General features: G+C 43.0%; 1 protein-coding gene across 8 annotated transcripts; it reads left to right on the forward strand.

Annotated features, from left to right (window-relative positions):
* Window positions 1–951: 951 nt before the first annotated feature.
* LOC146181109 (uncharacterized) lies at window positions 952–27,165 on the forward strand. 8 transcript variants are annotated; one of them, XM_084576250.1, is made up of 5 exons: window positions 952–1,073; window positions 13,843–13,984; window positions 17,843–17,943; window positions 22,401–22,453; window positions 26,549–27,165. In XM_084576250.1, exons 2-5 carry the CDS (start codon window positions 13,919–13,921, stop codon window positions 26,980–26,982), a joined length of 654 nt encoding a protein of 217 aa, XP_084432376.1. In that variant the 5' UTR covers window positions 952–1,073; window positions 13,843–13,918; the 3' UTR covers window positions 26,983–27,165. The 8 variants fall into 8 exon arrangements, 4 of the variants coding, with proteins under 4 accessions (XP_084432376.1, XP_084432377.1, XP_084432378.1 ...); XM_084576251.1 differs by having other exon boundaries at window positions 13,843–13,945; XR_014700160.1 differs by lacking the exon at window positions 17,843–17,943.
* Window positions 27,166–27,800: the final 635 nt, after the last annotated feature.

Here is a 27,800-nt window from a genome sequence, read left to right on the forward strand (position 1 = left end):
ACGTCAGATGAAGTTATGTGATGTTAGGAAGATAGTGAGAGACCGGAAAGCGTGGCGTGACATGGTCCATAGGGCAACGAAGAGTCGGACACGACTGAACGACTGAACTGAACTGAACCTTAATTTCCGAAACATGCCGTACACAGCTAGCCTAGCCAGGCCTGGGCAGGCAATTTCAAACCCGAGCCCGGCCCAGCCCGTGGTCACGACCGGGCCCGGCTTTTCGAGCCTGCCCTAGACAGTGTAGTGTTCAAGCATCTCCCTCCTGACTGATTAACCTTTGACCCTGAAGCGGGAGCTGGTCAAGCAGATTCTGGTGGGCACTGTCACCTGTATGTTTTCGAAGCTACGCATGATCATATCAAGGAATAACTTATCCGGCTCCATTTCACAGCAACATTATAAACTCCTTCAAGAATTACTGTGTTGCCTTTAATTAAAGGTCACTGTTTTAGGTTCTATCGAGATGCAATGTTACCAAAGTGTGAAGACGTTCGGCATATACTTCTTAGGGTGATTTTGAATCCAGTTTTTTTTTAAAACTTACAATGAATGCGAAAGGCGAAACAAGAATATATTTCGTTGTTATAGAAAAGCTGTTGCCAAAGCAACACCGCATTTCTAGTGACCTTTTTTTGTGATTTCTGCGAGCGTCTGAGAAATTACATTAGGCTCTTGGATATTTTGTTTCGCGTAAATCGAGACATTTGACTTTAATAACGCAAATTAGAAGCCATATTTTAGTTATTATCACGTACTGTAGCCCTATAACGCATCAGGACGTAATTATTATGCACGCAGTCTTCTCTGAATAAGATGATATGGGTTTCTGCATAAAGGGCGGAATGCATAAAATGAAGAAATGTGAAACGCTTATTAACGCACGTCTTCCTGTTTAGTTTTTTCTAGTTAGTTTTTTGGGAGTATGAGAATATATTTGCAACCGGTGCAAAATATAAGTGGTCCTCCAAGTGAAGTGTCTGCGATTTTTGATGTACAACATATTCGTTCAATACGGGATCGATGATGGTTGCGCAGTTGCGAATGATGCTAAATCTTGCAGTAATATTTTTGTAAGTATACTGTAGCAGCACATATATAAAGTGCTTTTTTCTGTTAGGGATATTCTGCGAGAAATTAATTTTTATTGAATCCAAGTTTTCTCCTCCAACTCAGTAGAAATGTGCGATCAGCAAAAACAGCTCTGGTTAAAGCCGGGAGTAACGAAAGCCACATTCAAGGACCGTTTTCATTAACTACATCATTCGCATCCTTACTACCATAATCATTTCCACTATAGCTGCTATCATCATTGTAAACTCAACGCACCGTTATTAGCATCGCAACGGCTATAATCATTACCACTCGTTTGGATTATGGGATGTAACGTGCTAAAAAGGCTATTTAATCAGTATCACTGTTATCCAACTAACATCCTCATTCTAAACAAGGAGAATAATGTTCTCCATATCAAGATCTCGTTTGTAAGGAAGTTGGTTAAATCACTGGAGGGGCATCGCAGCGATAATGGTTTGAATACCGATCCAGAGATGTTTTTCTTAAGTGTCAGGTAATGAATAATGAATACATTCTTCAGCAAACGGAAGAATCGAAAATTGGCATGGAAAAGTCCTAACAACGGGACTAAAAACGAAATTGACTTCATACTGTGTTCAACACCCGCCATTATGCAAGACTGGGAAAGTGCGAACAGTGAGTACAGATGGTGAGGTCCCGAATTAGTCTAAATCTGAAGAAGGAGCGCGACCGATTAGCAGGAAAAAGTGCGTCAACAAATCATCGATGATGGGGAGGTCAGAAGTGTTCAGGATCTCGCTACAAAATAAATGTTCAGCTCTAACTGAGGATTGCAACATTAGCCTAGAAGCAATAAACAATAATTTCAGAGATATATCATTACTGAGTGCGCTGTTGAAGTAGGCGGTAGGATGGTTGGAGAAGATACAGGTAAGCTGTCTAAGGACACGATAGATTTGATTCAGAAACGCCAGAGTATGAAAGCATCCAATCCAACAGACCAGATAGAATTGGCAGAGACATCAAAGCTGATCAATAAGCGCAAAGTGGCCTATATAAGGAAGCAAAACATGGAGAAAATTGAGCACGCTGTAAAGAACGGGGGAAGTCAAAGCGGCGAAGAAGAAATTGGGCATAGGCAAAAATTACATGTAACACTGCCTTCAGCCCTGCGTTTCTCCTCCTTCTAGCTCCTATGCGCTAAGGTACAAGGCGGGCAATATCATAACGAATATGGCCAAGATAGTCCAAGTAATTGAGGGGTCTATACTGGTCTCTACAGTACGCAAAGTATTCAGGATCACATTAAAATTGGCGGTGGAGAAAAAGAGTCAGATGTTCCACCAGTGACGAAGGACGAGTTTAAGACAGCAATAGAAGATATGAAAAGGGTGAAAGCAGCTGAAGAGGATCAGATAAGTATAGATTTGTTGAAGGACGGGGGAGATGTGCTAGAAAAACTGGCCACCTGGTATACACAGTGCCTGTTGTCATCGACAATACAGGAACCATGTAAGATTGCAAACATTATCCTTATTCTTAAGAAATATGATGCTAAGGACCTTAAAAATTACAGACCAGTCAACTTACTGTCTGTTGCGTACTAAGGTAATCGCTAATAGAATCAGGACAACCTTAGATAGCAATCGAGCAAAGGATCGAGCAGGTTTTCGGAAACAGTACTCTACTATCGATCACATCGATACCATTAACCAGGTGATAGAAAAATGCTCGGAATATAACCAACCCCTATACATAGCACTTATTGATTAGGAAAAAGCATTTGACTCAGTATAAACCTCTGCGGTGATGCAGGCATTGCGAAGTCAGGGGGTAGACGACCGTACATGAAAGGGCTGGAAGATAGATATATATATATAGTGGCTGCACAGCAATCAGAGTTCTACATAAAGAAAGCAACAAAATTCCCATAAGGAAAGGTGTTAGGCAAGGAGAACCGATCTCCCCAGCAGTATTCATAGCTTGCTGAGAGGAAATATTCGGAGACTTGGAAGGGGAGCAATAAGGGATAAGGGTAGATGGAGAATACCTCAGTAATCTGCGATTTGCTGATGACATTGCCTTGCTAAGTAACTCAGGAGATCAACTGCAAAGAATGATTGGTAACCTAGACAGGAAATGTAGAAAGGTAGGATTGAAAAGCAATATGCAGAAGACTAAGGTAGTGTCCAAAGCCTCGAGACAGAACAGCAGTTTACATTAGGTAGTGAAGCACTGGAAGCAGTAGGAGAATATGTCTACTTAGGAGAAGTAGTAACCGCAGATCCGGACCATGAAAAAGGAAATAGCAAGAAGAATAGGATTGAGATGGAGGGCATTTGGCAAGCACATGCAAAATATGGCTAGCAGCTTACCAGTATCGCTCAGGAGGAAAGTATGCAACAGTTGCATATTACCTGTACTCACCTATTGCGCTGAAACGTGGTGGCTAACCGAGAGGGTTATACTTAATTTGAAGACAACTCAGAGGGCTATAGAACGAAAAAATTATAGGGGTAACATTAAGAGATAGGAAGCGTGCAGAGTGGGTCAGAGAAATAACTCGTTACTGACATTCTAGTGGAAATCAAGAAGACGAAATAGGCATGGGCAGGACATGTAGGGCGAAGAGAGGATAACTGATGGTCGCTGAGGGTAACAAACTGGATTCCATGGGAAGGAAAACGTAGCAGGGGGCGGCAGAAAGTTAGGTGGACGGATGAGGTTAAGACGTTCTCAGGGGTCACGTGGATGCAGCTAGCACATAACCGGGTTAATTGGCGAAATATGGGGGAGGCCTTCGCCCTGCAGTGGGTATAGTCAGGCTGGTGATGATTATGATGATGTCAGTTCAAGTAGAGATTTCCTGCAGATATTGAGGCTAACCCCGGACCTATGACCGAAGCTCAGGAAGACAAGCTTGACTATCGGGCTGAGGCAGTTACGCGTATAGGCGCTGGTCATGCAAGCATCCCGAAAACTGTTAACAAAGCTCTAAGTATTGATATTACGCTTAAAACCAAGACGGAAGCCCTAAGCAAGCGAGTCCAGGAACATGAGTTAGCGTCTCTCATAGTCTGAGTTGCTTTGGGACGTTAAATCCCACAAACAAATGAACATGAGTCAAAGGTCGAATCGTTGTCAAATGTCCCTGCCGCCAGGAATGTTGCTCACGGAATTTGTAAAATACAGAATAAAATTGAAGACCTTGAAAACCGCTCTCGCAGGTCAAACGTAATTTTCTTTGGTATCGAGGGTTCTGATGAGTCTGAAAATTGAAAAGCCTAGAAACGTCTCGTTAGCGTCTTTTGTACCGAGATGCTTGGTGTCACTACTTCTTGCATCGCTAGAGCTCATCGGCTGGGTCGTTTTTCGACTGACAAATGTCGTCTGACACAACGTCATGCACTACCTGTCTGCTACATCGCAAGCAACTGTGTTCCTTGAAACAAAGTCTAGTCTGGTGTCCGAAAGTTTTGACGTGAGCTTGCACGATGCAATTTCACCAATGCTTCAGCGATAGCACCAAAAGACATGCAGCGTATTCGACAACCGTGTTTCATGAAGATATGTTGTTAGCAAATATGAACTAACTCAAACCTAAACCATGCTAAATAGCTTTCGCTAGAAAATACTGTTTAAGCACTAAAAGAAATTGCCAATTTTGTTTCCAAATAATTGGAATCCTGCGCGTAGGAAAATTATTCATCATACCTCTATCTCAAGCCTGCACAATACGCCCTTTGCCCGCCACCCTTTCCACATGTTCCTTTCCCACTAAATATGTGGAGAGAACTTTTTATCTGCGCTCTAGCTGTACTGCCTGGCTGCCATCGCAGAGGGCGTTTCGCTTTACTTGTTACCACAGCAGGTCGCAAGTTCTGAGTTACGCCGATGAAGACAGCCTATAATCCTTGAGTGGCGCTTAATAGTTGCGTTCTAAGGATGAACATCATGTAGCCAAAAGAGAATGCAGAGGTGGCACGCAGTGCTTTGGAGGGGACATGCATATAATTCATAAATATAATGCAAGGAAATAAAGCAAGAATAAAGGTTTTGCTGAAACCCTTCGAGCCATACGCGGTTCCTTCGCAATGCGAGGCGAGCACGCGACCACTCCCCCGAAGAAACACATTGCTTCTCTTTAAATAAGGTGATCGGTTAGTTGGTTTGTCGGGTTTAACGTCCCAAAGCGACTCAGGCTATGAGAGACGCCGTAGTGGAGGACTCTATAAATTTCGACCACCTGGGGTTCTTTAACGTGCACTGACATCGCACAGCACACGGGCGCCTTGCTTTTCGCCTCCATCGAAAAGCGGCCGCCGAGGCCGGGATTCGATCCCGCATCCTTGGGAACAGTAGTCGAGTGCCGTAACCACTGCGCCACCCCGGCGGGGCTTAAATAAGGTGGACCTAACATCTGCGTTGCCTTATGTCTGTCACCTAATGGTAAGGTAAGAAACGAATTACGGGAGTAATGGTTAAGCGAGTAGCAGAAAACATTTTCTCTGCTTACCTGTTATGTGGCGCTAGCTAGAATATTCCTTCGGTCGTACAGCGCTGCCGCTACAGCTGGCGGCAGCCGCCTTTTGATTCAAAGCCTTTTACATCATCCATCGTCTTAAGAGCCTACAAAACCCCGGCCATCAGTCACCAGAGGCTACGGACCAACTGACGACTGCGACAGTCACACTTGCAACTGGGCTTGCTAAGAACTTCTGGCCCTGCGGACAGGGCATCACAGGAAAACTAACCCTGACAACGTTTAATGCTAGATCCCTAGCTAATGAGGAAAGTTTAGTAATGCTGTTAGAGGAACTGTAGGGTATGCAATGGTGTATCATAGGGCTGAGTGAGGTGAGGAATCCCAATGAGGCATATACTCTACTGAAGGGCGGGCATGTACTGTGTTATAGATGTTTACCGGAGAGACGAGAACTATAGAGTAGGCTTTCTTCTCCATAAGGATATAGTGGGCAATATAGATAAATTATATAGCATTAGTGAGAGGGTAGCCGGCATCGTAATTAAGCTAAAGAAGCGGTATAAGCTGAATGTTGCACAAGCGTACGCATCTGCATGTAGTCATGTTGACTACGCAGTAAAAAGCTTCTATGAAGATGTATAATTGGCAATACGGAAACCAAAGGCGCAGTATATTGTACTAATGGGCGATTTCAAAGCCAAGGTGGGCAGAAAGCAAGCTGGAGACTATGCAGTGGGCAACTATCGCATTGGATTAAGACATAGCCGGGGGAGTTAATAGTTGATTTTGCTGAACGCAATAACTTACGCATCATGAATTTCATACTGTACTCAAATAATATTATGCATTATGCATTTTATCCCGGAATTATGCAGGATACAGAGATAATCAGAAAGGTTCGATGCAGTGACCAGAGGATGATAGTCTCGTATTATTCTGGGTTCGAAGAGGGAGTGGAACAGATTAGTGAGCAAGAAGTCCATCAACAAATTAGCGGTACAGGTAAAAGTCGGAGAATTCAGGCTCTCGCTGCAGAATAGATACTCAGTGCCAACCAGAGAAGCAAGGAACAATAATTTCATACTTATCGTTACATAGTGCATGGAAAAAGCAGGCGGTAGAATTGTTAGAGAACATAACAATGAATTTTATAAGGAGATTAAATATTTGATTAAGAAACGCAAGTGTGAAAGCCTCCGACCCAACAGACCTGATAGAACTGGCAGCACTATCAAAGCAATTCAATAGGCTCAAGGTGGACGGCATAAGCAAGTGTAATGTGGAGAATATTGAGCATGCTTTTAAGAACAGTCGTAGCCTGAAAGCAGTAAATAGACATAGTAATCATGACAAGAATGAAACTCAATGTAATATTATGAAAATCAAAATTACAAATAATTGCAATGAAAAGCAATCACACGTTCCGGCAGTAATTATGGACGAGGTTAAGAAAGCCATAGAAGCTATGAAAAGGGGAAAGCAGCAGGGGAGGGTTAGGTAACTACAAATTTGTTGAAATATGGAGGGGATATCGTGCTAGAAAAACTGGATACCCTGTATACGTAATGCCTGAAGACATCGAAAATACTGGAATCATGGAAGAGCACCTACATTATCTCAATTGACAAGAAAGAGGATGCTAAGGACTTGAAGAATTGCAGACCAATCAGGTTAATATCAGTTAAGTACATGTATTTACCAAGATAATCGCGAAAAGGATCAGGACAACCTTAGCTGTTGTATACTTTCCTCTTGAGCGATACCGGTAAGCTGCTAGTCATAATCTGCGAGTGCTTGCCAAATGTGCTCCATCCCAATCTTATTCTTCTTGTTGTTTCCTTTTCACGGTCTGGATCTGCGGTTACTACCTGTCCTAAGTAGACATATTCACCTACAACTTCCAGTGCTTCGCTACCTGATGTAAACTGCTGTTCCTTCCCGAGGCTGCTAAACGTTACGTTAGTCTTCTGCATATTGATTTTCAACGCTTCCTTTCTACTTTTCCTCTCTAGGTCATCAATCATTATTTGCAGTTCATCCCCCGAGTTACTTAGCAAGGAAGTGTCATCAGCAAATCGAAGATTATTGAGGTATTCTCCATCTACCCTTATCCCTAACTGCTCCCATTCCAAGTCTCTGAATACTTGCTCTAAGCACCGCAGCCGTAGCTTCCCGTTTAGGCGCCCCTTTCTGCGGCGGGAGGTTGTGGGCTCGATCCCCACTGCCGCCGGTTACCCAGCTGGTCCCCTGGCCAAGCGCCCGGCTTTTAAGGGGTGCACCACCTGGGAAGGAAAGCCTACGCCGGAGATCCCGTCACGTGAGCAACCGATGACTTCGCCACGCTCTCGTGCAAACTCCCTATATCGCTAGAGACGATATTTAAGGACATTTGTCCACATTCTAAGCTATATGCGTTCTGCGATTACTTGATACTCCCTGCTTTCCTCCTGCGAATTGCTTCAAGAGCTTTCCTTCCTTCTTTGCTCATGATGGCAGTAGTGTTTAATCGTGCGGCATACCTGCATCAGCTTTTATTCTGCTGACTTCTTCGACTACTTTATAAACTCGTATAGAATGCCATGCTATACACTGCTTGCTTAGATGATCACACAAGTTCTTCATCTTAGGCGGCTGTTTTTCATTTTTGCGCACGTTTAATGCGCTAAATTGTACTAGGCATTCTACTGTGCATGTGTTGTACGTATATTTTTCTTCAATATAAAGCTTTAACGTTTTATTGTGCACGAATTAGCAATAGAAGACTGCCGCTGATGCATATGCAGCTATGCAACTTGAAAATTCGAGTTAATTTGAAGAAAAGAGAGAATTTTAAACATGCAAAAAAAAATTTTTCAGTAGAAATTTTGATGAAGACTTTTGCGTCTTTGCTTTTGCACTTTTAAATACATAAATGCAAGCTTCAAGCCTGCGAATCAGGCGAGCACTACAACCCTTTATTTACTGAAAGCATTACAATTTGCGATGTCTTTTTAGAGTTCAATGCTACTCTTCGCATTGCAACCCGCAAGGTTAGGTCCTTCCACGTTTTATACTACACAGTCGGAGAGGGCCTAGCGCGAGCGCTTCTGCCGACTTTACTCAACTTCTTCGTATTTCTAGTCCGTAGCATTAGTCGGGGCCACTAAGTGATTTTTCCCATCGTGGATATGGAGGCTCACCGCTTTCACACCATGCGATTGGGCGGTGTTTTCGACTGCACTTGTTTCCTCAGCCTTGCCGTGTTTAAGGTGCATGCCAGTTCGAGTACGCCAACCCTTAACCCTTTCTGTGTTTTTGCTGTAAATGTACGTGGGCGGTTTTCTTTGCCGCAGAGTCTTTGCGTACCGGCCCGGTTTCAATCCTGCGTTTAAAAGGTCGCGCCCTAATGACGCTACACGCGACTGGGATGTGCTGCCACCTCCTTGGACTTACGTGAAGCGCTTGAAATTTATTGCGCTGCCTTCTTACGAAGACAAACAGAACTGATTCCTGTCTGCAACGTGTAGCCCGGTCGTGTATTGCCAAACCATATCCCGTAGGCGCACTAGAGCAGACGACGCTCTGAGCGAGTTAAACCAGTTAAACGGCGATTGTTGCTGAAATGTCTCTCGGAACGCAACCTAAAGGTAACATAACTCACTGTAAACAGAGATTGTTGCTGAAAGATGTCTCTGAACGCAACCTAAAGGTAACACACTCAGACGCAGGAAATGATAATGGGGAATGTAATTGCTTAGTGTAACTTTTGTCGTGCCGATTGTTGCTGAAAGTCTCTCTCAACCCAACACAAGGTAACATACCTTCACTGAAGGCAGGATATAATTGTGATGAAGGCAACTGCAAAAACAAATTTGAGAAACAAAATTACAACACAGGAGTCGAACAGATGTTTAAGTGGCATCAGTGCTTTGATAAGTGATGTTGATCTGTTGCGCCACCAAAACGACGGGAACTGTGACCTTGAAATGGGCGCTGCTCAGAGGAATCACGCGCCAAAGCATAGTCTGCTCGAGTGTTCCTACGGGATATGGTTTGCTAATACGGTCTGCGGCAACGCCACCCTTTCGCGGTATTAGTTTCACCATGTGACCGCAACGGAGGCGGCGCGCGCAACTTGACTTCTATCTTTATGGACGCTTCCGTGCAGAAGATAAACAGAACTGATTCCTAACTGCAGCGTGTCGCTCCGTTTGCGGTTTGTGGCAATGACCTTGCGTAGTTTCGGCTTCGCCGCGTGATCGCAAGAGAGGGGACGCGAAATTTGATTTTTGCCTTTATGGCCACTCCCGTGCAGGACGCCGGTGATAAACAAGCTGTTAGCTTGTTTATCACCGACCTACACGTGGTTTTCCTGCTCTTCTTGTTTCACAGTTTCCCGAGTTTGCAGTGTCGAAGACTCCAAAATAAGGTTGCTAATATGGTTTACAACTTTTCCTGGAAATAACTCATTTTCGATTTTTCAAAATTCGCAATAAATAAATCGACCATCTGGAAAACTTTTTGTTTTAATTCGACCTTCAAAAGGTTAAGACATCAAGCTGAGTGTGGCAATCCAGATAGTATAGATCACTGAAGAGCAGCAGTGAAGAAAATTTCAGACGTAGTGATGACAAGGCAAGGTATATTTACCCAACAAAACACTAGCAGCTATTAGCCGCACTGATCTAAGTGGCACATGTACACGTAGCATTTACCATGGGTAGGAAGTATTTACCTAGGGGAAATGAAGGAGCAGCCCATTTAGCACTTTATGATCACATTGGTGTTCAATGAAGAGCGCGACAGCGTTTTGCAATTAGAACTTGCTGAGAAGAGCAATGCCTACTGAACAGCGCGAACCTGTGTTGTCTTTTTACGTGATGCGTGACCGCCTGCGGCAATAGTATGATGGTCTTGAGCCTGCTTGAATGAAGCTGATCTGCTTGTATGGTGGTTCGAATTTTCCCGGTGGCCCAGTTTTATTTCATAAATGTCAGTTCGTGGGACACGGTCTGATGACAGATTCTGACCGCGCCAATCGTGAGCCCAAAATGCATTCGCATTAAAAAATGTAGCCTGCCAAGGAAAAGACAGCACAAGAGCGAGAAAGTGGCATAGAGAAGACACCGCACTATAACCATGTAGCCATCCTTACCAGACTTTACATCCGGATGACTAGCTTAACTTGAGCAAACCTCCGCAATTTTTATGAACCTTTTAAATAAAGTCTAGGAGTGGAATTGCAAAAAGGTAAATCTACTTCATCTATAATCTCTGTATTTGAGTATTTCATTTTCGGGAAGGGATCTCAATAAATGCAACGTCATTGAAGAAAAAGTGTGAAGGAGCACCCATGGAGGTACAATCTCGGGCTCAATAAACGTCATCAGAACTTCCGACTAAACCGTAAAAGCTGATTATTTCTTTGAGAACAGAAGCAAACTTCGACGAAGTCGGTACGTAGTGCACGTTACTGTGCAAAAATTGTGCTTGTAAACACACAGGCTGTGCATAAGGTTCCAATTTGATGAACGAGTCATGACAGACATGTTGATTTAGCAAACTCGGTCATTTAAATAAGACTAAGTTCACTAAATAAACTTTCCTGTCATGACTTGTCAACTGCATCAAACAGAAACTTGTTTACAAATTATTCTTTGAAATTAGGGCTCCACGCCGGGCTTTTTTGTAGTTCCTGGCTTTGACAAACAGATTTTTACAGAAAAAATACCCCAATCACATCATGTTGAGTACATGGCTATGTGCATTAGGGTAATCATGATCAGCCAGCGCCAATTTCACTTCTAGACATTAAAAGACCTGCAACGACAACATAATCTCTACCCTTGAAAAGCAGTCTGGAGGTTCTGCAGCCGTTTTTATAAAAAGATAAGCCCGTGCACACCCTTAAAAACAAATTTGAGCAAGCCTTGCATCCATGTCGTTGTGACAGCCTACTATTCTAGAGCGCCATATAAAGTGCAAGTCCAGAAGGCTAATTACATAAAATGATCCCTGTACTTTATAAGCAAATAACGATACGCTTCCAGACACACTGGACAAAATATAATGCTGACAACGCTAAGCGGAGAAAAGTTGACAACCTCACAAATCAAAATCCAAGCACTAATTCACACACCCCCTTCCCCCCCCAAGCTACCTTTTGATGCCCGCTGCTTTGTCCCCATCCCAGCATCCTCTCTGCGGAAAAGTACAGGTGCCTTCATTCCGCCGTTCGCTTACCCTCTCTGTCATAACTAGACTGGAGAAGGCATCCTTTAGAGGGATAAGTGCTCACGGTTAGGAATCACTGCAGCCACACGCATTAGAAACATGCGACAGCTTTGACGCCTCCACATCTTTTGTCGACACCAAGACAGCGACATGGCGGAATCTACGCAGAACCGGAGACGACGCGCAAGCGGTCACCTTTTTTGACCCCGCATTATTGTAGGCTTCGAAATGGCGTCACCGGTGGCGGGAATTTTTCATCGCGCCACAAGTTTTGCCGGCGCCCTCTCCCATGATGTCATGTTTTGCTGCGGCAAGCTGTCACTGGCAGCAGCTTTCTTTCTTCATGCCATCACTCGTCCCAATGTGCCGCCGCCCTACCATATGACGTCACGTTGTTTCTAAGATGCGCCATCAAGACAAAGAGCGGTCTCCATGGCAACCACTTTGGCATTAAGTCACCACAAATGTACCCGTTTTGACATTTTTCGACACATTTTGTCACAATTATCATTACATTTGATGTTAGTTAATCACTTTATATTCTATTCCAACCCTGTATTTGTCTAGCTTATGAGTCATGTGCAAGAACTTTGAAGATTTCAGTTCTAGACACATGTCACTACCAGTTTTGCACGTTCCCGTGCTATAACGAGGTTAATGACATTTCGCCTGTATAAATAACTACTCACTTCATGTCGCCTAAATTTGGTGTTTCGCCATAATTTTAACCGTACCTCGTAAACTCACTCTTTTCTCCTAATTCTTAAGTGAACGTCACAAACGTGCTGACAAGTTTTGCGTTCACGGTTTGTATCCACTTTGTGATGACACGAAATCTCAAATATAGGGACGTAATGAATTTGCTAATAGGATTAGGACAGCCTTAGACTTTAACCAACCATATGATCAAGTAGGATCTCGGAAAGGGTAAGCTACCATCAATCATGCCACACTATTAGCCAGGTAATAATATAAATGCTCGGAATATAACCAGTCCCAACACATAGCATTCTTTGACTACGAGAAAGCATTTGATTCGGTCGAAACTTGAGCTATCATGAATGCATCGCGAGCTCAGGGTGTACGTGAGTCATAAACGAAAATACTGGATAAAATATATATTGGCTGCACAGCAACCATAGTTCTACATAGAGAAAGTGATAAAATTCCAATTAAGGAAGGTGTTAGGCAAGAAGGCATGATCTCCCCATTGCAATTTACAGCTTGCTTAGAGAATGTATTCAAAGGCATGGAAGGGGAGCAGTTAGTCATCAGGGTCGATGGAGAATATCTCCGTAATCTGAGATTCGCTGATGGCATTGCCTTGTTAAGTAATTCAGGGGACTAACTGCAACTAATAATAAAAATTAAACCAGAGAGGCAGAAAGGTAGGCCTAAAGATTAATATTCAAACGACCAAAATATTGCTTAACAGCCTGGGAAAGGAACCGCAGTTTAAAATGGGTAGCGAAGCGTTGGAAGTGGTAGGTGACTATGTCTACTTAGGATAAGTGGTGACTGTAGATCCGGAGCATGAAAGGGAAAGAACTCAGGGAATAAGATTGGAATGAAGCGCATTTAAGAGGTACTCGAACAATATGACAAGGAGCTCACCGGTATCACTTAAGAGGAAAGTGTATAACAGCTGCATCCTTCCGGTACTGGGCTATCTAGCTGAAACATGGAGGTTAACGAAAAGGTTTCCACTTAAGTTGAGGACAACGCAGAGGGCAATGGAACAGAAAATGGTAGGGGTAACGTTAAGAGATAGGAAGTGTGCAGAGTAGGTACGAGAAATAACTCATGTTACTGATATTCCAGTTGAAATTAAGAAATGGGCATGGGCAGAACATGTATTCGAAGACAGGATAAGCGATGATCTTTAAGGGTAACCGATTCGATTCCAAGAGAAGGTAAGCGTAGCAGAGGGCATCAGAATGTTAGGCGGGTAAATGAGATTAAGACATTCGCAGGGGGAAAGTGGATGCAGCTAACACAGGACCAGGTTGTTTGGAAGAAAATGGGAGAGGCATTCTTCCTGCAGTGGGTATAGTCCGGCTGATGACGAATGAACTCGAATCAATAACTGTGTCTGAAATTTGCAGGAGCAAATGGCGCACCGAGGAAGCGCAAGCACCTTGGCATACTTGAAGCTATGCTACACCTCCTTGGTCTTCCAGTATGTACTCGAACCATCAAGATATTGAGGTCAGCCTACACCACCTCGCCGAGTTCTCAATAACGAAGGTGGGGTATGCACCTATGCGTAGGCGACCATGTCTTATCACCCATTACGGACTCTCCATGCTACATCCAAAATAGTATGTCCCCGGACGGCCTGGCGCCCGCAGCCTCCTCGTGGAAAGGGGTGAGGAGGAGCGATGTGACCGTTCACAGCGCCTAACGGCAGCGCTTATTTCTTCGCGAAGCATGTCGATACTTCTATTCGCACCGCTTTCTCCGCCGGCCGCACCTAAATTGTTCAAAATGACCATCTCGGTCTTACCAAGGCCTTCTGCAGTCTTAAAATTGAGACTATGGAAAACCTGTCTGCCAAACATCGGGCTCCGAATTTTATTGGACCTGATTGCCAAGCCCGTTACCGTGTTTGACTTCGCCGTGATCATGAGCCACCTATCCGATCTTCTGGCATTTTTAATGCGATCGATACTGGAAGTGCCTGCTTCAGTCAGACAGAAGCTGGCTTGTATCGCCGCGGGCGAAGATTCGGTCATGAACAAAAAAAATCACGATATGCTCCAACGGCGCGTTATCCAGGAATCGTCGAGTCATTTATTCTGGTTAAAAGAATGCCAATACGTGGCACTTCTGTTAGGAATATGGTCGGCCTAATGATGTAACCAAAAATGTGTGCGTTGACGTTCTAGTATTCAAGATGCAGTCGACTGTCTTCACTCAACATGTTCCTCATTGGTATACTTAAGATTATGGCACCGACAGATACCAATGGGCCCGGCTTACAAGAGACATTTGTCACAGCATCTGGGTTTTATGAGTTTAACGTAATTCTCTTTGGGTTATGCAATGCTCCTTCCATATGTTTGATTTTTTTGTGGTTTTTGATGACAATGTGATATTTGCTAAGGCCTTCCACAAGCATAACAGCTGTCTCGCAATCATCATCGACTGTATTGAAACAGCAGGACTCGTTCTCAACTCTTAAAACGGCCTCTTTGCCGATCACTAGACAATTGGCCTTGGTGCCGTTGTCAATAAATATGGTGTTAGCCTAACCTCAGCATATCGATGCGGCAACAGGCTTTACGGCGCCGAAAGACGGGAAGGAAAATCGGATAATTTTAGGATGACTTTTCCATTTCAGTTCTTTTCTGTCTTGGATCGCAGACATCTCCTAAACTTTCATGTGCCGTTTGCACGGGAATGCGCGTTAAAATGATCGACTCACTATGATTCTGCCTTTCACCATCTCCAATTTGTTTTATTTTATTTGATATACTGTCAACCCCAATGGGTGTTTACAGAAGTGGACATGAACTGCATGACATAGACATAATTGCTGATGTGGCAAATTCAATATGAAAAACCTTCATAGAATAGCACAAACAACACCAAAAAATCAGTTATTTGCTCTGCAGTCAGGACAATAGTACGCCACTTACGCCCTTCTGCCCCATCGAAGTTCGCTAGAGGTGCGGAAAGTGGCGCTGTGCTTACCCAGCGCCACAGCCGCGACCAGCATGTGACAGCTTATGGCAGTCATTTGTTGATCACCTCTGAATGCAAATACACTGTTACTGAACAAGCGTGTCTCCCTCAGTGCTGTTTTTGGTCGAACGACTTCGTTTCGACCTCTATTAAAATGGTTTTATCATCGCCATGGACCATTATTCACTCTGCTGACAAATAATCGTGACCCTTCCTACCGACTTGCCAGATAGGTTTTACGGTTACAAGGGTTTAACGCCACTGTGGCATACACAAGTGGCCATCAACACGCACACGCTGACTGTCTCTGCCGCTTGCTTCTTCTTTCAACTAGTAGTGTTGGTTACCACTTTGATGACTACATTGATCCTGTATCAGCAACGTTTCGTAGTCTTAAATTGTTCTAATCTGAACAATAAAACAATCATACTTTCGCGTCGCTCTTCATCGTTGCATATCCTTCGCCATATTTGCGTTTTATGTTCATGTCAGCTTACTTTTCATAGGCAATTTCTCCCCTGGAGGTGCGCGCTTTCTTCTTGTGCCAGAAACTCTCATTATTCTTGTTCTTAAAATGATGCTGGACCCCACTTCTGGCCACTTGGTGTCGCCCGGCCCCTTCCCGATATTACTGGTGTAATATATGTCAAGCCATTTAGCGTTTTGTGGCTAGTTGTGTAAACTGCCAGCGATACAATGTCCCTAATCCCCTTCACCAGAGCCGCTGCTCTGTATCACACATCCGACCGTTGTAGCCATCGGTCCTTGAGTTATTTTCGCGGTTTTTCAGCTGTAAACAATGAATAGTCGTATGTGTTGACCTTCTCACCCTATATCTAAAACAGCCGTGATACCGTCAGCCATTGATTTCGAAGTGTCCCTATTAAGTTTCATATTTCTGTTTCTATGACACCGCTCTCCTCAAGTTGTCATTCCTGTTCGTGGGGGATAATGTGCAATTGATTTATGTGATGAACTCCTTCATGTCTGTGTCTGCAATTTTCTAGCATCAACACCATACAATCCCCAAAAGAATGGGCTCGTTGAACGAAACAATGGCACTGTCAACACTATGCCGTCGATATCTGTCGATTCTGATCATACGAACTGCGATGACATCCTTCCTTCAAGGACATAGGCGTGTATTACTTAGCACAATGAGACCACTGAGTGAAAGCTATTTTAACTCCTCTACACCCGAGTTCCCCACAGCTGTCACAAAATCATTCATCTTTTCTTGCTCCACAACAAGCTTTCGACCACCGTCATTCTATAGCGAGCTGAAGAAGCTCGCCACATTGCCAGATTACGCACACTTGGATCGCCCAAGAGACCCTACGAACCGACACTTGCATGTTCCCTTTGTTTCCGGCATTTAGCGTGTGATGTCACGCCGCAGTGAGAGTGTAAGTTCCCCACTTTGGACTGAAGTGAAGCCTGTCGCTCGTCTAAAATTGTTCCATCCTCTGCAGCCTGCTCACCTTGCTTGCCCTGGCTGCTTCGTCTGCGTAGGAGGACGTATAAAGAAAGAGCATAATATACTAGCTGGTGGGCATTGAGCACTCTCAGTCGAGACACTGCAAACACCGCGTGACGTGCTGAGTACGTAACAATATATATATATATATATATATATATATATATATATATATATATATATATATATATATATATATATATATATATATATATATATATATATATGACTGCCGATGACTGCCACGATGACTGCCAGTTCATCGGGGTTTTCCTCGCCCACTAAGGTCAGTGTTTACTGAATCGGGAATATTTCACCTAGCACGTGAGTTGGTAACCTTTCACCGTGACCGGTAATAGAAAGTCGGGCTAGTTGAATTTGGCGGGCATCGTCTTCTGTATTCATACGAACCTACGCAGGACCATATCACAGAGATATCACATCTACTGCATTTCTCGGCAGCATGCTGACAGTGTGCGAAGGCGTTCTGTATGCATTTCTTAAGGTCATTTTGTGCGCTTAATTTCTTTTTAGAATACAACTGCACGAAAGGTGAAGTTGAAAGGTTTCGTTTGAGATAGAAAAACTGTAGCGAATGCTGCAGCGTATTTTAAGAGGTCTTGTGGGTTTCAGCAACCAGCTGATAAATTAAAATAGTCGCTGAGCTATTACTATGTTCTTTCGCATAAACCAAGAGGTTTGAAATTACATATGTATATCATCAGGCATATTTTAAATGTTATCCTTTACATTACCGCTGCAAGGCATTGTTATGCATTTGGTATACAAGCACCCTTTTCTAAAAAGACGATATGCCCGTTTCCATAGACTACTGAATACATGAAATGGGTTAATGCAAATTTTTTCCTTATAACTCCTTACTTAATTTCTTGCGGAGTACAATATTGTGAAACAAATACCAAATATAAGCCCTCTGCTAGGCAAAGCTGCTGCGATCTTGGAATACAACACACTGTTTCAATTTGGAGCTTAAGATGGCTGCTCAGCTGCAACTGATGCTATTCCTTGCAGTGATCTCTTTGTAAGTATACAGCAACCACGTATCTGTAAGGTGTTGCATTCTGTTACAGGATTCTGTGAAAATTTCAACCTTGTAGGATTTTATTTTTGCGATTTAGCTTTAAAAAATTGGGATTACGGTAAACATTGAAAAAGAACAATATATTTTTACCTCAACTAAATTAGGTACGGAGCAAAGAAGATAAGTTGCCTTTTAAAGAATGATTGCAATGCTTTTCTTAGATATTATGTGGTTTATAAATTTCCCATAAAACGGGATGTCGAGGCGTCGTTAAATTTTCTGTTGGCTAGCTTCTACGATTATTCTTCGGGTTCACAACACCTCACCAACACAAGCCTTTCTACTAACCTATTTACTAGTCCTTTATTAGGCCGCTGCATGATGCATGAGTGCTCAGGACACCGATCTGGAGAAATATAGGAATCCTATCGTCGGCATTCGAGAAATTGCTCCAGGATAGCTCTGGCAGCTGATTGCTTATTAATGATATGAACAGGCAGTGACTGATTGATACTGTGTTATATAGCAGGACCTGATGGCATTATAGAGTCAACAGGAGCGGTGAAGAAAATATTGCAGGACAGCGCGTCACTCTGCTTAAGAGCTGGGATGTCTAAAGGCACTTTACAGGACTGTTTGCCCTAACCGCATCGTCATTGTCATGCGTACTACTACTGTCATAACTATCGCAACAATCCAATTATCCACTAAATGCACCCTCATTGTTATCACTACTTCAAAGAATATCACTAGCTGCACTTTTACCACTATCGTTACTATCATCCTCAGGCAAGGCAAGGAGAATTACGATCGATGTCTCCTAGCCCAGCCTAGTGTATTGGTTGGCGCTCGGCTAGGAATCTTAGGGATAGTGGTCGATTACTGGTGGAGAAAGAATTTTTTTAATGTCCCTATGTGCGAAAGTATTTATGACGATATCTTTTGGAAACTTCCAGAAAAAACGTTTTTTGAACACTTCCGTACCCCATAATCTATGATAGCTTTTCGCCTCAAGATGGGAATTTAACTCGACACGCTTCGATGCCGAGTAAATCACGTGAACTCTTGGCAACGCAAGCACTTTCTTATATCGTGGATAAATGCGGGGTCTTTGTATCTACACCAAGTGTTGTTTTGCATCTTGCGACGTCTACCATCTCGGCAATGTTGGACGTCTCTTGATGTGAAAGAACCCGCTGACGAATCAGTTCGCGCCCATATCGATCTACGGTGAACTCAGAGACATCCTCAAATCTTTTGCTCAGAATGAGGATGCAAGATTTTATTCACAATGATGCCTAATGACGTCATAAAAAAGAACCCTAAAGCTCATAAGTGGCCTTTTGCTTCGATATTATTAACCTCATGAATGGCATTCTGATTTTGACTGTGACGACTGTGTTTTTATGGAGGCGATACGAAATATTTTGTTCCGCGCAGTGCCAGCGCTCTGTGAAGAGCACATAATGTTTTAAAGAAATCCCAAGTTCCAATACAGCACACCACACTGCCTGCGCGATGCTTCCAAATGCTTAATCTAAGGATTTACAATTTATACTTTGGCATATTTCTCATTCTTTACCACTTTAAATAATGACCGAGAAGCATTTATTGTGTATTGCTTTCATGATCCCGCACCTTCAGGGGTAGCAATGCCGAATATAAAACTTAAAGAATAACAAGGAATCAAAGGATCAACGAGAGGAATATGTTTGCTTTATCTCTGGAGAAAAAAACAGTTTGATTTCACGCGACATTACTTATGTCAGCTAGCATTCCTAAGGTGATTATGTCCCCTTGAGAGGCAAGCAGTGGCATCTCATGGTGATACTAAAAACGTTTTTAGGCAAAATACGTTCGCCAGGATAAAAGACGCAAAATATCACACACTCATCCAAGTGGCCGTATAACATTTGCAAACGTTGAACTCCAGAGACGTGCATACACTCACCAGCCCGTTTAAACATAGTACACCCTGGGTCGAGCTGCTCTAAATTCAAATACAAAGGCATACCTGAGCCATATGATATACATCTGTACACGCAATCCACCTGGTGACCCAAACGCAGTGCCAACTATTGAGGGGTGGAAGGCTGCCCTATCGAGCTCCGTCCTCGACGCCAAAAGAGCCTTCGTGACGCGACCATGGATAGCAGCGGCAGCCGCTGAAATCTCGGGCCAGGTACCCCACTAACACATGCCTCTCTGTTAACTCTTAATATTGTTTTTCAATCAGTGAGTCAAGACGTTATGTATTAAAGTGTCGATATTAGTTTTAATTAAGAAACGCATTCAAAATACTGAATAATGTCCTGGAAATGAAAATGAAATTAAAAGTATAGGTTCCCTGTAACGTGACGCCCTACTCACACATTCCTTCGATGGCTGTGTGAATCCTGCCTAATGTGAAACGAAACAGGACACTATGGATAACAGCAGATTTAGAGCATTCGCCGGCGTCAACAGATGAACTTCGTTGGCTATATCACACCACTACGCCATTTGTGCAGCATTTTCTCTAATTCCTGGCCAAATGTCCGGCGTTTCCCGAAGCACGTTCTTTCGTCTTGTGAGCCCAGAGAAGCAAAAGCGCATCTCAAACCAAAGTATAGTGCCATGTCCCTAACTTTTGCTGCGAAGTTGAATCATGTTTTCCATCAATGTTTCCAAGATGACGCCAAAACGTTTGCATCATAATCGACAACCGAGATGTATGATGATGAATGTGCAAGTAAAAAAAGTAGTGGCTCAAACCTAAACCAAGGTAAACAACTTTTGTTTAATAATTTCGTGGAGCCGTACTAAAGTTAGTAATATTTCTTAGCGAATTAAAATCCCGAGAGAACGAAAATTATCAAGCAGAGCTCTATATTTCATACTTACACAATCCGCCCATTTGTCGTAACCCTCTCTTGTCTTCCTGCTAAACTTGGGGAGAGGATATTCTTCTCTCCAGGCTACACCATGGCTGTCATAGATTCCATTTCGTCCTGCTCATAGCTATCACTGCTGACCAATGGCGTTTTACGCCGATGAAGACACCCGCTCTCCTGGAAATGCGCTTAACAGCTGTGCTCTAAAGCCGAATTGTGTTCGTCTGGGACCAGACGAAGACGACTCCACTTCTCGAAACGTTGGCTCGGCTTGCGAACTGAGGCTCCCGCTCAACCCTTGTTCAGTGCTCTTTCATACTATCTAGATATACTCGTTCTCTAGTTCTACTCTGGAATTTCACACAGAATAGGCTCTTACTCAAGTTAGGCTTATCTGAGCCTAATCGAACCTACGTATGCTTCGCTAGTTGTAACTAAAGCCAATGTGAGTTAGCAATGTCTTGCTGTTTTCTAAGATTGCAAACCTCCAGGCCTTATTACCTGGGCCTGATCGTGTTATAGTTTAGCACGTTCGGAGGCTCATAGGAAGAAGTGAGTGCAGCAATAGCATTTAAAACACTTTACACTTTGTTCCCGTAAGTATCCCTCAAGTTCATATGTGTTAAATAGAATTTTTTACCTTTAACTTTAACCAATACTCAAAGTAAGTCAAATAAACACCTAGAGCGAATATAGGTCTGCGTGCTGCCATAGCAAAAATCAGTATCCGGAATTAGGCGAAAATTTCTCGCCTTGCCCAAGAAGTACTTTCGCACTAAATGCTTGGACAGACTTCGCTTTTGACGGGCTGGTTTATATAATAGCAAAACGCGAAAAGGTCGTCTTCCCTGTCTTTTACGTGCGTGTAGAAAGAAACCTGTTGAAGTAAGCCGGATGGCTCCTTTATATGGCTCCTCTTCCCTCCAGTTCTTCACACCAGCCTCACGTTGTTGAGGAGTCTACTTTTAGCGTGAGGTGCTGAGCAACCGTTTTTTCTTGACACCCCAGTTTAATTTTTTTACTGCCTCTTGTAAGCGATATATGAGTTATCTTCATGGTTGCACCTGTTATGACTTTCTTCTGTCTTTCGTTTGTCACCATTTGCCTAACAGCTTAGTTGAAGTGTGCTGTGAGACGTTAGACTAAGACAGTCACTAGACGTTTTTCACTTATTGAAAATAGTTACTTCACTTCAGCTTGAGAAACAGCGTTTACTGACACTACCCGCGCATGCTATTATGCTATTTCATTCGTTACTTTCTACTCTGAGAACGAAAAACCAGAGGGTCTCAGTATTCCCACCTTGATGCTATGATGTCCATTCTAATCCGTACACCTTCTTATAATTTCTTGAATAATTGTGTAGTGTTACATTTTAAGGGGCCTATATACACAAGCATGTGTGGTGAAGGCAAACAGGCAATGCACTTTCAGCGAAAGTTCCGAAAACTGTTTGGGGCCTCAAAATTTTCATTCAAGTTACCTTTTAAGCAGCCTTCATTGTCGCTTAAACATCTTAACACTTGTTTTGTTCCATTTTTTTTTACAATCCTTAGAAATTAACTCTACTCTTTGAATACGCAGAACCTTGCCGAGAAACGCCTTTTGTACTGAATGGGAACCATCATCCAAGAAAGGTGAACTCTTACCCATAGAGTGTTTTTTTTTACTGCTTAAAACAAATATTGTGTTCTGTGTAATTTAAAAATTCACCGAAGCCCAGAGACGGATTTCAAGCTCGACCAGGAAACTACTTCTCTTCATGGGAACAAATATCTCATGGAACAAATATCTCCTCTTTAAAATTAATTCAGAAAATAGAGATTCTGATTCAAAAATTAGAAGTCTCTTTAAGAAACTCTGCTAGAAGAGGCTTTCTGAAAAATGCTATTAAACTACAGAGAATTGCAACAATAGCTTTTTAGCGCGATAAAATCACGCTGTCAATAAAGAGAGTGGTGCTTCAGAAGGCTTGAGCTTTCGACAGTGAAATATGTTGAACTAGGGTTTCACTACGGCATGCTGCTCATCAATTTTATGAACTCTCCTAGTAAAGCCTATAAAATAAGGTACCTATAGAAGTTTTCAAAATGTACCTACGGTGCAATAGCAGATATTTGTGTATTCGTTCAAAAAAACTATTGACGTAGATTTCGTTCCTTATACGCCGTAGCGGCTGCAGCTTAGCCATTAAGCGAGTAGGAACTACCCCACACGTGTGGGGTAGTTCACATTTAGGGTGAACACACAAGCACGTGGCCATCCTAATGAAAGCGTCAATGTATCTCATCTGACGGCGTTTTGAAGAAAATTGTCAGATCACACCAAGGTCCACCTCTATCTACGATACTTTCCTCTGATGTGTGGCAGTGTCGGACAAAGCAGTGCTTCGAAGAGGGCGACCACCATCTTGTGTGTTCACAATGCGTGTACATGGCATACAAAACCTGTATACGTTTTTAGTGGGAATGAGACACCTCTGTGGGGATTTTCTGGTAAAACATAAACGAAAACATCACGAAATCTTACAGGAATGCTCAGCGAATCTCTTTGCCCATTGTGTTATTAATTCAGTGTTGAATAATTTTGATTAGGGCACAAGTCTTCAACCCTAAGTGGCAAACAAGGAGGGAACATTCTAACTTTCTAACTCTATTCTTCTAATTTCTTTTTGTATTGTTTTTTGGTGCGCTACAGGAAAATAGGCAGACACTGCTTGGACCCATAGCCAGCGGCTAGTAAAGGGTCCAATGGAAAAAGTACACAGGTCGCAGGCACCCAATCGTTAAAGTCAGAGACATCAGAAGAACGAACTTTACAATAAACGTCAAGAAAGTTAGTTATCGCTTATACATTCGTAAAACTACCAATGAAGAGAAGGAAATATAAACTAAAACATCACAAACCGGCACTCAAGGCACTACAAACTTTGTAGTGCCTGGAGAGTGCCCTGAACATTTAGTAGTCCGATCTTTGTGATGCTTTCTTCTTCGTATCACAAACACCAGCCAATCGGTAGCGAGCGCATCATGGGTGTGAACGTCTTGCTTTAATCTTTTGTGTGTGTGTGTGTTGTGTTTGAATATAACTATGCAACGTCAGAGGTCTTCGGAGCCATGAACGGCTCTCACTCTTTCAAACACAAATTCCTATAGTATGTTAGCAAACAATAGTGAGAATTAAGGCAAACACTTTACAGTTGTAGTCATCCGCTAACAGAGCTATCTAATAATTACTGATAAAACTAGCCGGAATGACATTTTCTACAGCGGACCTGTTTCCTGGCTTGCGGCAAATCGGATTAGGAAAATGTTGTCCAGTTAACATCTATTATTCGGTAGTTAGTAAGCACGCTTGACGCTGCACGCTTGGCGCAGTTTCTCCGTTTCTGCTGAGCGCTTCTAGACAATCTGAAAGCAATATTCATTATAATGTATTCATTATTTTTTAGCTTATGCTGATGAAGCATACTGCAACGCAAAGTTGTTATGGTTGCTCATTATGACAACGTCTGAAGCGCAAAAAAGACAGAAATGCGAGAGAGACACAGGATCTGCTTCAATGTTATGTGTCTGACTCACATCTCAATCTTTTTAGCGCTTCAGTCTTCGCCATATTGAGCAAACTCCGCCAACTAGCCTAAGGAATAGGCTTGTCGTTATGCGTCCTTGTCTTTTCTCCTCGCGTTGACGTATCCTTGACCAATTAAATTTGAAACTAACTGTCCTCGTTACGTGGCGCTCTTTCAAATTTTTTCGGGTCTGTTGCTTGAGTTGCAAATGGTACTGCTGCGCGTGTTAGGTGATACGTTTCATATGCTCACAGCGTGACTTCAGAAACCAGAAAAATAATAAGGTGAAAAACAGCAGCATGTCAAATTGTGTCGTATACACGGAACCTCTGCCTCCATAGTGCTTACAAGAAAGTGATTTAGATACATTTCATAGTATCAAGCGCTTTGTTCGGTGACATATATAGACCTGATTTTAAAGCACGTCTTTTTTTCGCCACCATCATGACAATGACATAAAAGGTTTCCCAGAATGTTCATCCCAATGCGATCACTGAAGTGTGCCTGATCCACGTGGGAAATGCTTACTTTTCAGGACGAGGCAGCTGTCGAAGTAGTGACGTCAAAATGTATAGTGACTGGCATTGTGCTTATCCTAATTCGCAACAAAGTTATAATTGTTATTAGTATAAACTTAACTATGGACATTTCAGCAGCAAATCATTTCATACCTTTCAATTAAACCATATGTGGTCCAAGTTGGTTCAGTTCATGCAGAAACCCTTGTCTTAGGCCCCTAGCAGATCTTCATTCTTAGAATGGGGCAATTTGTTGTGTGGCAATCATTTAACCTCGGCCCCAAAGACAAATTCATAGTCGATTGATAGGTCCATTGACGGAAGTCCGTGAGAGCAGCATCGCCTGTACTGCATAAACAATCCACGTATTTTGCTGCCATAGGTTAATATTCATGCGTACACGAGCATCGGTTACAGCACAGTTACATCGGACATGTCGAACTATGTAAAAAGACACATATGGTAGCACCGTTACCTCATCCCAGTCAGAAAAATCACTGAACAGTTTCAAAAATAAGCCCATACATTGTTTATTTTTGTCGTAACAAATGAATGTTTTCCACTTCTCAGGCACTGTTACTGGTTATGGAGCTTTTCCCTAGCCGGTGGGTATGTTGAAACAATAAAAATCCGCACGTTTCTGCAGCAATCATGTTGCAGCAGCAGGTTCGCGGTGAAAGACCACACAAACGTTTTGCAGTGAAACGGGCTATTTTCTGTATTTTTCTTAACTGGAAAACTGTCAAATTTAACTGTTATTAACATTACGCGTGCTCATTATTATTGTTTGCGTGCGTTCCAACTTAACTGAAGCAAGGCATCGCGCGCGTGGTTGCGCCTCTCTGCCGTCGTCTTCTCTGCTTTGTGCTGGATGGAGCTTTGACAGTCCACTTAATCGTGCAATTCTCGAGGCACAAACGCAATTTCGTGAGGTTCAAAACACTGATTTTTCTGTAATTATACACATTTTGTTACATTGAGGCGTTTGTCTTCTTTGATAAGCTCAGCGCAGACACAAGCCTGACACATTCCGATTTTGACAACAAAATGTGGTATACGTTTCGATTGTCGCACTTCCTCGTGCTATTGTCAGGCCCCAGACGAAGCAAATAAGATGTTTCTAGAAAGTGCTACTCACGTTTTTCACCCTCACTCTCGTCTGTGCAGTCGTGTAAGCAACGTGACGAAGCAGCTACACGAATTCTAGTTGTGAGCAGGTGTCTTTTTTAAACAATACAAAAGTGGCCATACTTTGTATTTATCGATTGCATTGAATTGCATATTCGGCTGTACGACAAGTCAGGGCGGAGCCTTACCTGATGAATCTTGCACCAGTTTGTGGATTGTGCTTTCAAAATGTGCGCTGTGCACTAACCATATTAACTACAACGTGGACATTAGTATGCAGTCGTTACCGAAGCCATTGCTTTTAAAATGCGCTGCAAAAAGAACTTGCCTCTAATTTTGAGTTTGCCACATGTTTGTTTACACTGTGTCACGTACCGCGATCGTCGCGATGATGCGCCCGCATTTAGCTGCACATCATCTCTTTGCCGCCGGTATAATCAGCATCCTGATATAGCCTTCTGTCATCAGTGGTAGGAAAAGGCTTGCTTCAATCTCTGCATTCTGCATTCCTGCAGGAATACTACTTGGAATTGAGCCTCGCATTCTCCCTCAAGGCGCATCGACATCTAATCAACAACGAAGCCGAAGACCTAGTAGTTTTCCAGGTTCCATTGGACAAGCGGGATCTGCATCCGGATTTCTTTCACCACCGCCTCCATATACGGAAACACCACCTCCGGGTTCATCTCCAAGACGTCGACCGAGCCGTCCGATACCCCAACTTCTTTCGCCTGCACCTCCATACCCAGGCCATAGTTCGCCAGATCCATACGCACCTCCTCCTTACCCAGGGCTATCGTCTTCCCCACCCCCTGCATACCCGGCGAGCCATCTCCCTTTAGCTGGCTCTTCTTTCCCGCAAGGACAGCGCTCGCATGATCCCGTGCGTGCGCGTCCTGGTTCCACTACTGGAGGTCGGTCGTCTGCGTCCGGCAGTCGACCTAACTGACTAAACAAAATCGACCCCAGAGCAGCGCACGTTCCCCGCTGCACAGCCGAATTATTAGAAGTACACCACAGTATCAATAAAGACAAATCAGATGGCATTCGTTTTTATAAACCCGTACATATCTAAAATAGCAAAGAGTCTGGTTGCATGGTCGAATAAACAACTCTTATGATTACAAAAAAACACTGTTTCATGTCTATATTTTTCTCGGACGAATTGCATATCATTAGCTCAAATTTTAGGCACTCGCTCTCACCTGTGCGACAAAGCTCCCAGCAAGAGCTAACCCGTAGGCAAATCTGAAAGTTTACTACAAACAGTGGAGGCGTCAAATGGTCCTATAAGCGTAGGATGCACATTTAGGCAACTTTCTGCTCACCTGTGCTTAGAATATTTACTGAAAATAATGATGTGCAGCATGCCTAGGTTATAACTTAGGCTTAATAAAGATATATTGGACACTACAGAGGGCTAATTCTGTAGTGGAGCTGTTATAGATATCTTCTAGTATTTTTGCACATCTTTAGTTTATGCCATGCCTCCACATTATTTGCATAATAGGAGAGGTAATGAATAAAGTAAATGCTGTCTCGTAATCAGTGTATGCTACAATGAGGCGATTTCTTCTTGTTTGGCCTTTGTTCACCACTTGATATACTGCTTGAACATGGTCTCTTGTAGGGAAATACTTACGACTGCCTATGTTGTCCTTTGGAGAGTGTGCACATAAAATAGTCGTTTCTATACGAGATTTCTTTACGAAATACCTTCTAGGTGAACGCCAGTCAGGGATATGCCTGCAAATTTTAAATTCTTCC

The sequence above is a fragment of the Amblyomma maculatum genome, chromosome 8 (genome assembly GCF_055883805.1).
Source record: "Amblyomma maculatum isolate TAMU_Amacu chromosome 8, ASM5588380v1, whole genome shotgun sequence".
Classification (NCBI taxonomy): domain Eukaryota; kingdom Metazoa; phylum Arthropoda; class Arachnida; order Ixodida; family Ixodidae; genus Amblyomma; species Amblyomma maculatum.